The following is a 10,788-nucleotide window of genomic DNA, read 5'->3' on the forward strand; positions in this document are numbered from 1 at the left end:
AGTGAACAGTAGTCTCTAACTAACTAGAGAAGGGCCTGTCGGCTAGGAGTGCATTTTCAGGTAGGTGCTAGGGGAAGATGTCAGCCTGCGTAGACAGAGCAGGAGGACAGCCCCTTGGGAAAAGAGGGCCAGAGCCAGGACAAGCTAGGACAGACTGGCACAGTGTGGATGGGAGGGGAGTTCTGAGTGGCTCAGGGGATGTCCAGTGCACTGTGCAGCTGGCTCATATCCAGACTGGGCTGGCAATGACAATCTGACAATAGTAGGCTATTTGAAATGCACAGGTAGGACACCGTGGCTGTGCCTACACAAGACGCTTACTGCGCAGTAGCTCATTAGTACTGCACAGGGGCGTCGCAGGGCATGAACTGTGACGCGATGCTACTGTGCAGTCAGGATCACCGTGAAGCCATGTGGGGACGCTACTGCACAGTAACGCTGGTTATTGCACAGTCATTCAGTACTCAGGTATGCAAGTACTAAATGACTGCACAGTAACCATCTCATGTAGACGCGGCCAGTTTGCTCCAATTGCCATCTGCTGGCAATCTCAGCTCAGAGAGGTCATCACCAGCTGAATTCCCCTCTCACACAAGGAGGAGGCCCTTACCAGAGAAGTGGAGTGGAATGAAAAGGGACTTCCAGAGCCCTAGCAGTGGTTCCCCAATCCAGCATGATGTTGACAAGACCCTCCCACAGCCGTGGGGAAGGAGGAAGAAGGACCAGAGAAACCCTGCGGTCCTGAAAGGAGTGGCTCCTTCCTGGTTCCAGGCCACTGTCCTTCACGGCATCTCCCTTGAGATGGGTCCCTGTTACCCAGGTGAGGCTGACTCACCACTCAGATGGCACAACACAAGCTCTTTCCCCAGCTCTCGTGGTTGACGGCAGCCCACACCCAGGGGATGAAGGAAGTGGTCTTCAGAGAAGGCTATTTTTGGAGTCCCTCCTCACAAAGGGATGAGTGATCATCAAGCAAGCACACACCCAGGGGGCTTAAACGGTTCCAGTGTCTGTGAGCGTGAAAGGTCAGAGCAGATGGATCTGCCAGGGATGTGAGGGGGGAAGCAGAGGGGGAGAAAAGGCCATGCAGCAGGGACTGGGAGCCAGTCTGTGATCACAAGCACAGATGCGTGCAGTCATGGGCGGGTGCACACGCAGTCCAAGGCCAGACCTCATACTGTGTGGGGACAGGGGTAGATCCAGTGGGGTTGTGTAGACCCCCACACCCACCCGTGTGTGAGGGACCACTGCGGGGGGCATGGCAAGTGCAGGAAGGGGGAACCCACCCACCACTGCTGTCCCTAGCACCCTGTGCATATATATGCTCCCTGCAGGACCATCCCTTGGGCTCCCTCCATTCCCAGATCAGCTGAGGATAGTGGCAGCGGTGGATGGATCCCCCCTTGTGCCTGCTCCCTGCCTGCTGAGCTGCTTGTGGGCTGTCCCCAAGGGTGTATGAGTTGTCACAAGGCATCCAAAACTCCTGAGGAAGAGGCACTATCTTTTATTAGACCAACTAGATAGCTGCAAAATAATATGCACTATCTGCACAGATCCAAGGCCTGTTTCTTATGCACTCAAAGCACTTTGTGCTTGCTAGCACCTGCATTGTTGAATTACACACTGCTGTGGTGTGGGGGCTGAATTACACATCGCTCGGGCAACATAATTAAATACAACTGTCCCCATTTTATGGAGGCAAAGAGGGGACAGGCCATGCCTGGGGCACAAAGTGAATTGGTAGCAGAGTTTGGGAATAGAATCAAGGAGTTCTGACCCCTTCACACACCCCTGCTGTAACCACTGGACCAGTGTTTCTCAACTTTTTAGACTCAAGGCACTCCTTGTTAGGCTCAGAGCAGCCCGGGGAAAATGCTGGTTCTTAGTTTTCACTCATTTTTTGACTATGGAAAAATAATGTGGCAATTTTTCTATTGCAAAGAACTGAGAAAGGGCACAGCAGTTCGGAAGGTTTTTAACACTGTGGATTCTCATTTGAAATCAGTGGGTTTATCTTGTGCGTCACGTTTACACACCTACTAGGGCTAACATTGAATGACACCCCATGGCTCCCTTGAAAAGCTCTCAAGGCACCCAGGTTGAGAATCGCTGCACTAGACCACGATGCCTTCCTTCATGGTTCACTTCTATTCTTATCACTGGCTTCTTCCACTGGCCTTCTGACGCCAAACTTCTCTGCACTTTCTTCTGCCCTTGATCATTTCAACTTGTCTATATGGGAGAAACCTGAGAGCCTGGAATAAAATGTGCTGTTACTGTCCCCCCCTCCAGAGAGGGTACAAGTCAGAGCACAGTGCCTTATGCTAGCCCTTTGCCTTGCAGGGGGTGCCGGTTGAGTCAGGACACCTGAGTGACTGCTATACTCCAAAGCTTTGCCACTGACTTGTTATATGACCGTGGCCAAGTCACTCCTCTTTCTGTGCCTTTAGTCTTCCTGCTGTCATGAGGTGGGGAAGGGGGGTGTTTCTAGCATTTCCTCACTTTTATGATGCCCTTTGAGATCTATGGATAAAAATCAAAGACCAGCCAAACCCAATCAGCCCTTTGGGCTAGCGTGGCTGAGGCATAACCGTCTCCATAGACAATGGTACACAGGGGAGCACCGTGGCCAGCAGCACCCCCAGCTACCTTAAACCTGCCAGTCTGAATGACCGAGTGTTCATTTACCTTTGGAATGAGTCCAGCGTGCAACTCAAAGACCTGCTTCTGGAGTCCAAGTAAGATGCCCCGACTATCCGCCACCACAATATAGCATGCTTCTTCCCTCAAAGTTTAGGCCACTAGTTCTGGGAACCTAAGCCAAAGTTACTTGCCCATTGAGAGGCTCTGTGGCAGGGCTGGAGTGGAGCCCAGCTCTCTGGACCTGGACCCTGAAGCCTGTGCTGCACCTGCTGGACAGTGCTCCTTCCAAAGATCTGCAGAGAAAAATGCTGCAAGGTAACATGGGGAGCAGATACACTGGATTCTCCTAGTGCCAGATCTACCAGGTGACTCCTAGCCCCATCTTCAAACCAGCTTGACCAGCAGCCCCATCAAAGCTGGCCAGGATTCTTGTCCAGCCTGTTCAGGGGTCTATGATCAGAGGCCCAACCCCTGTCCGGTCCCTCACAGACAGGGAGGCACGTTTCATAATAAATAGTTTTATTTGTTGCTCCAGGATGAAACTGTCCGACATAAAAATGTCCTCACATCCTACCACTCAGGAAGCAGTGATGGAGGTCAGACAGGGCTGCTGGGGCATGTCCCAGCCAGCCAACTCAGGACCCAGGGTTGGAGTGCAGAGGGGGCTGTGCAGCCTGAGGCTCACAGCCAGACTCAGCCCTGACAGGCTTTGAAGGCAGGACCCCCAGGATTAAGATTAGTGCATCATCAAATCCCAAAGGAGGGCTGGTCTTTTCTCCCTGTGATTCCCTGCCCTCCTGCCCAGCAGAGAAGGGGGCACTGGCCACAAGAGGCCACTCCCTAGGTCTGCTGCAGTCAGTGGTGGTTTGTAAGGCCATTGATTCCAGCAGGCTGAGGACTGTCGGCTGATCCCTGTTGCAGAGCTCTTTGCCCGCTGGCTGAGATGAATGCCAGAGGGGAAAGCAGAGGGGAATCCAAACCAGCGTGGTCCCCCTCCCCACCACCCACTAGTTGATCTGCTGAGAGAAAGGAAGTCAAACAGGGTCTCAATCAGAACCACCCCTTCCTTTTGTAACCCAATATCCCAACTACTCAGGTCCTGCTAGACCCCAACTACTCCTGCTGTCTCACTAGGGTCTGTCCAGCAGGCCAGGACCACAACCATTTATTCCAGCATGGGACCTGGCTGGAAAGATGCAGCTGGACCCCTCATGCCTGTAGTGGCAGCTGTGCAATGGGCAAAGGCGCAGGTTCAGCCCAGCTCTAATCCGACCTCGCTATGAGGAGGCATCGGCACTTCCAGAGTCTCCCCCAGCCAGCAAAGAGTCCACCATGGGCCAGCCAGCAGGGATGCTTTATCCCACAGCCCAGGCTCTGCCTGGGCCCCTCATGCTGCCTGTGCTTCTGGAGTTAGAGACCCCACTGCCATGGGAGGGGAGACAGGAGAGGCAGGTGCTGAGAAGGAAAAGATGATCCAGGTCAATACAAAAACCACCATCATTGTTTTCTGCCCCCCACCTGGAGCCTGGCGAGAGCTTCTGCCTGGGCTCAGAGAGGCATGGGCACCGCCGGCCAGGCAGCTGTGACCCCGTGGTCCCTGGGGCTGTGGAACAGGCTGTGTCTGTGCTGGGCCATGTGCTGCTGGGGTCAAAGGGGTGAGACCCTCCAGGCCCACAAAGCAGCACTGATGGAGAAAAGTGGGGCCTGGGCTCAGCACCCAAGTCACTCTCACCTGGGGAAAAGCATCCCCTCAGGCAGGAGCCGGAGTGGGAAGAGACTTGCTCCTGGGCCTTGCCTCCCTCTTGGGGCAGGGGCCACGAACACAAGCAGCACTTTGGAGGAGATGGAGAAAGGCCAGGCCAGGACAGGCTAAGCTGGGTGGGGATTGCTGGAAGACCAAAGGAGAAGGAAGGAAATTGTTCTGGAGCCCATGCCCAGCTCAGGGCATGCAAGATGGAGAGCAAGGGAGGAGACTGTGCTGGTTCAAAGGAAACCTGTGGGGAACTGGAGGTAAAAGGCCACTTGTTCTACTGCAATCCTGGCTTGCACTGGTTCCTCTCAATGCCCTCTCCCCCTGATGCTCCCAGAGATGGGGGAGGGTTGGCCATGCCTTGGTCAAACACCAGCAAGGGGCATCTCTCCCTTCCTTCTCCATGCCCCTTCTCCTCAATGGGGTCCCAGGTTGGGAAAACCATTGGAGCTGCAGGGTTGAGTGCTGGGAAGCCCACTGTCTTCCTTATTTTCCTACTGGGATGGGAAAAGGGCAGAAATCGGAGTAAAAAGGGTCAAGAGGAAATGGAAATGGAGACCAAACCATGTCAAAGCTCTTTTGGAAACTTGCAAGGGACACAGAGGAAGTCTGGGGAGCCTGGGACTCTTTCTGCTTCCAAACCAAGTGAAAAAGGGATTAATCAGAAATGCCACAACACCAATCTAAACTAACCAGAAGGACTCAAACACCAGGCCCTGCTGCTTTCCAGGTTGGGCACTGAGGCAGAAGGATGCAGATTCAGTCACCATGGTTGGGTTTGGTATTCACCACCACCACCACCACCACTGCCGCTGGCAGCTGGCTTCTGCATTGTTCCACACATTCATAGAACGAGATTGTCAAGTGCAAAGTAGTGCTACAGCTCAGGCTTGGGCGAAGGCGCTGTCCTGATGTAGCTGTCAGGGACGGTGATATCACTGTTCAGGTGCTGGTCGAGGAACTCCGAGGTCTCCTCGGCAATCTGTCCAGGGATTCGGAAGTCAATGGTGGGCTGGTCCCTCTTGGGACTGGCGTGAGCATGAATGTTCCTGGTCTCTGCGTTACAGCCTGTCCCCTGAAGGAACTGCAAGAAATTCTCCTCGATGGAGCCCTCTTGGCTGGGCAGCCTGAGGTCATCCTCCGGCGGCTGCTTGAAGAAGCAGGTGAGGTGCCTGCTGAGCTCTCCGCGGATCTGCCGGTTGAGGCACCCATAAAAGAAAGGGTTGGAAGTGAAGCAAAAATAGCCGATCCAGGTGACGACACTCTCCACCTGCTGGCCAGGCAAAGGCTGGGAGCTCAGGGCTGTGTAGAGGTGAAAAGAGAAATAGGGCAACCAGCAGAAAAGAAACTGCCCTCCCACTGCCAGGAGAATGACAGCAGCTTTCCCTCCCCCAAACGTCCTCTGTGGAGTAGTCCGAGGGGCTCCAGAGCTAGTCACCATGGTGGACCGGCTACTGAGCGATTCTGACCGCTGCCGTGGGGTATCCATCCAAGTGGGAAGTGGGCCGTGATGCATGGCAGCCACTCTGGCCACCTTGAACATGCTGCAGTAGACCACAAGGATGATCAGGACTGGCAGGAGGAAATAAAAGACAGCATAGAAAACCACAAAGAACTTGCAGTAAGAACTATGGCTCCACTGCAGCGAACAGCCTCGACCATGAGGGGCTGGGGAGCTGGCAAAGCGATCGGGGGACAGCCACCCAACCACAGGGATGACAGACATGACCACCGCCTTGATCCACACCCCCACCAGGACACAGACCACCAGGCTGACAGTCATCTTGACCTCATAGCGCATGGGGTGCACTACATAGTAGTAGCGCTCCACGTTGATGGCTGAAATGGAGAGGATGCACATGCTGATGAAGCAGACACTCAGGAAAAGGTAGACGCGGCACATGACCTCACCAAAGATGGTGCTGTCAAAAAGGGCAGAGCTGGACAGCATGGCCAAGGGCATGAGGGTGAGGGCTGCCAAGAGGTCCACCAAGCAGAGGTGGAAAACAAAGACAAACTTCCTCAGCGCGGGCGTCTTGATGATGACAGTCATCACAGCAGCATTGCCCATGATGGCCGTCAGGTCAATCAAGAGCATGAAGAAGAGCCCCACAGACTCTGAGGCCACGTCCTTGGTCTTGGTGTCCAGGCTGGAATTGGGATGTGCGGAGTTCTGGGACATCTGGAGCAGTCGTCCTGGTCTGGAGGAGTTCCACGCCCACTGAGTGGGGAGCAACGGCTCCATGGAGACTGGCATTGATGCCCGCAGAACCTCCCCTCACAGGTCCATCACCCATCCTATTCTGGGTCCCCAGAGAGTAATCAGAGAGAATCAGCCATCAACAAATAAGCAGCCCCAGCCCGTGGAGAAACATCCTCACTGCCTCCTGTACCAGCAGCAAGGACCAAAAGGGCAAGTCCATATGGTGAGGCTTTCTATGCCTTCCAGCACTTTTGGATCAGACTGGCCGTCATCTTCCTTGGCTGCTTCTAATTTGGCATCTTTGTTTGCATCCTGCTCAACTGTCTTGAAGTGGGTGAGGTGCAGCAGTCCAGAAAAGCCATGTGGTTGCAGATGGAGCGCTGCGCTGGCTAAGGGGCCCTCTCTAGTTCACAGCCCTTGTTATATCTTATTTGTCTGATCACTGTTCTCCAAGCAGAACTTGGCACCTAGAAAGGAATGCAACTATGCATTAATCACCATGCCAAACAAGCCAAGTGTCACAGGATGAATCTGGGGCTCCTGCTGACAATGGGAATTCTGCTGAAGAAGGCCCTGATTCCTCCAAGAACATGAAAACCTAAGTGCATGCTTAAATTCAAGCCTACCTTCATGGGCTTTGCTGAACTGAGACCCCAAAGCTAAACACCAAGGGCAGGGCTCAGGTTCCATCCCCAGCTTCCAGACTGCTACTAAATCTGGAGCCCCTTGGCTTCTGGTCATGGGGTGGATCTAGAAGTTTGAAAAGTTGCAGATGGTGAGGTGCATCATCATATGCAAAAACAACACATATTTTTTCTCTAATTAAAAAAAAACCTAGAAGCTTGCAAGGAGCCTAGGGCTGTATAATACACTTTAAAATTAAAGCAAAAACAAATATCACTTCATTGGAATGAGTTAAAAACACTGCAGGGCTGTGAAATAGGAGCCTCATTACCAGGAGCAGTGAACCGACAGCAGAACGGCAAAACAAAGGCTAGCTTGATTGGTGGAACATGACGACCATTACAAAGAAGAGAGGGTCCTTACCGGTGGAATGAAGAGTTTAGAAGGGATCAGATTAATTATAATGAGCCATGAAGTCAATTGAATCCCTCAGAACTGCCTGACTAGAAATGCTGCTGCCACTGCCAGGCAGTTGGTTTTACACTTTGGGTGGACCAGGAATCAAAGTGGTGCAAGTACACTAGTGCACACCCTCTCCCCTAGATGCACCCCTGCTTCAGGTAGAACTTCAGCCTCCCTGTTGCTGCCCCCGGGGCTTCCCCCAGCCTTGAGTCTTGGCTTCTCTTTCACATCCCCAAGATCCAGGATGGGAGGGGAGCAGAGACCCATCTAATTATGGTATTAGGGACTGGAGTGAGACTATCTCAGGTCTGAAATGTCCAGCATCTATGGGCTTCATGCACTCACCTCTGAAGCCTCTATCTTTGGCCAAGCCTGCTGATATCTATGCCCAGATGCTCTTTTCACCTCATCAGTGAAACCTTCCAGCTCAGCAGCAATGTTATGGGAGTCTTGGCATGAACCCTGTCTGAACGCTCCTCCTTTCTTCACCACCCTGGGAACCTCGAGGATTGCTTGAGAATTGCAATCAGCTTCTCCATATGCCATATCCAAGAGGCAACAGAGGGGAGATAAGACCTTAGAAACAGCCAGGCCCCGAGAGCCAGGAGCATTTCCAGATCTTCCTGGCTGATGCTCCTCCAACCTTTTACTGCCATCCCCACCATGAAACTGAAGACTCTCCCCTTAACTAGCCTGGAAAGCATCATTGCAATACTTCTCAGGCCAGGTCCTCAGCTGGTATAAATCAGCATGGCTGCTCTGAATGGGCCTACGTCCTGGTCAGTCAGTGAAGCTGTGATGACTTGCATCGTCTTAGGTGGAAGGTGAGGACTTAGCTTCACCTTCCACAGTGTCACCAGGGGTTGTGACCAAGCTCATCAGATCTCATAGCCTGGACGTTTCAGCGGGCTCAAGAGATCCTGCAGCTCATGAGTATCCCAATTATTTCTAGGGCATCTGTAAGCTTGGAGACATTCAGTGAATCTTATGGGATTTCCCATTTTTTAGGCACCCAAAGATTTGAAAGTATTATCCAGTATTCCCTACTCCATTTCCCATTTTCAAGGTACAGTAAATCTCAGGGAACTCTCCATTATCAAAAGCTTGGCCTATTTTACCAGATCATGCATACTTAAGGAGAGTCCCCTTTCCAGGCACTCCAGCGTTCAGGAGGCTCCCTCCACTCAGACACTGCCTTGGTGTCGCCCATGAGTTTCAACTTCCAAACCAAGTGGAAAAAGGAAAACCATAAAGAGAAATGCCACAACACTGATCTAAACTAACAAATCTGGTTCAATTAGCTAAGTAGGGGGATGGAAAAACCACTTCCCTGGATCATGTGCTATATAAAGGAGGAAACTTTCTGCCACTGGAGATGGAAACGTATGTGCCTCCATAAGTTCTGGCTAGATCTGGTAGAAAAAGCGCCTATGGAACAAGAGTCCATTGGAAAGTACAGTTCTGGCAGAAAGAAAAACAAAACACTTGACAAAACTCAGTGAGTTTTCTTGAAAACTTTCTGGCATGAAAGTTTTCTTTACAGGGAAAAACATCTTGGCAATAGTGAGACCTCCTGCTTTGACATTTTTAGCATGAAATGATTCAATTTTAAGCATCTCACTTTTAAGCAATTTTTGGCTTCCAGAAGTTATTTCTGAAACTTGCTTTGAAATATTATAACTGGATGCATTTTTTTTAAAGGTCAAAATGAAGCACTTCAACACATGACCTGCAATAAATTGCTTTGGGACTTTCCTTCTGGGGAGAATTTTGACATTTTTTAAGATTGGCTCTGATTCAGAATGAAAAGAAAAACATGACAAAATCTTGAAATCCTTCATGGACTGAAACTTCCATCCTCTGCTGGGCACTGATGTAAGGAGAATTGAAATACCAGCTGTATCAGTACAATACGTGTACTGAATCGATTGGAATGGGAGAGCTCAACACTTCCAGACTCTCTTAGCTGGCGATCATGGGCCTAGCTCCATTGGCTTCAATGGAGCTATGGGGATTTTATGCCAGCTGAATTTCAGGTCCTGAATTCTGATTGCTAAATGTACAGATTGTTCAGGTGGAAAGCTAGCCCAGTGGTAAAGCTGGGCTAATGGATCTGTGAAGGGCAGCACCCATGGAAGAGACCACCTATGAGACAAGAAAAGACAGGGCAACATTTCAATAAGTAGGGCCAACATATGCAGAAAGTGGCAGCAGTCTGAATATCCAGATATTGACTCCTAATGGCATTCAGCTCTAGAGCTATTACCAAACTGGGCATCAACTGAGCAGTCAGGCATCCTTATATAGGCAAACACTAATGGACTACCTGGCTCACAACAGTGGGGCTGAAGTAAAGGGAGATGGCATGCTTGGATGTGGTACAATTAGCATAAATGCTGATGTTGTTAAAATCCTAGGGCCCAGGTCTCCACTGCACTGAGCCTCCTATACAGCACTCAAGCAGTGTAGAGGGGCCTGACAATGGCAGTAATTAACTTCCACTGTAATGTATCCTGGGACAGAGCACTAAGGGGAGTCAGGGCAGGCTCCTTCAAAGCTCCTGGTCAGCTGGGGCATTAGGGTTGGCACTGCCTCTGAGGAAAGTGTGCCCCTACTAAGTCAGTCACACTGCTCCTTGCAGCACGACACACTGCACTGCCATCAACTCAGAGAGAAAAGGGATGCCTCCACGTCACCCGCATGCGTCCTGCAGCACAGCAGCCCTTTGCATCATAGCTTGGGGGTCACCCACTCCTGAAATACCTGCACTCTTCCCTGCACAAAGTGGCTAACACAGCCCTTGGGTCATGAGAGCTGATGGGAGCTCAGTGCAACGGTGCCACTGCGGGTTTTGGCTGGGGCTGTGCACTTCAGGGCCTGGCACAACAGAAGCACTGGCCAGGTTGTGGCTGGCATAAAGTGTGCAACGAGGGGAGGTGCATTCAATCCAGACAACAAAGAGGGCTTGGAGGTGGCTCTGTCCGTACTCAGTCCACCCCAAGAATGTGTCCCTCATCCACGGGGAGTTTCAGTGCCCACATCAGGGGGTGTCCAGGAACCCACAGGGGAACCTGAGGAATGACTGCTGGGCCTGTAGCACCAAGTG

The 10,788-nt window shown here is 51.7% G+C and overlaps 1 protein-coding gene across 3 annotated transcripts in view; it reads right to left on the minus strand.

Annotated features, from left to right (window-relative positions):
• Positions 1 to 4,346: 4,346 nt before the first annotated feature.
• The window catches only part of GPR61 (G protein-coupled receptor 61), a 30,653-nt gene continuing 24,211 nt past the window's right edge, over positions 4,347 to 10,788 (minus strand). For 2 of the 3 annotated variants that reach the window (XM_025216344.1, XM_025216343.1), the window contains exons 2-3: positions 7,223 to 7,346; positions 4,347 to 7,063 (exon numbers count right to left, since the gene is read on the minus strand). In XM_025216344.1, coding sequence (XP_025072129.1) covers positions 5,271 to 6,650 — 1,380 coding nt within the window. In that variant the 5' untranslated portion in view covers positions 6,651 to 7,063; positions 7,223 to 7,346 and the 3' untranslated portion in view covers positions 4,347 to 5,270. The remainder of the gene's footprint in view (positions 7,064 to 7,222; positions 7,347 to 10,788) is intronic. The other variant, XM_025216345.1, reaches the window with a different exon arrangement.

This window comes from Alligator sinensis, unplaced genomic scaffold, assembly GCF_000455745.1.
Source record: "Alligator sinensis unplaced genomic scaffold, ASM45574v1 scaffold872_5, whole genome shotgun sequence".
Lineage (NCBI taxonomy): Eukaryota > Metazoa > Chordata > Crocodylia > Alligatoridae > Alligator > Alligator sinensis.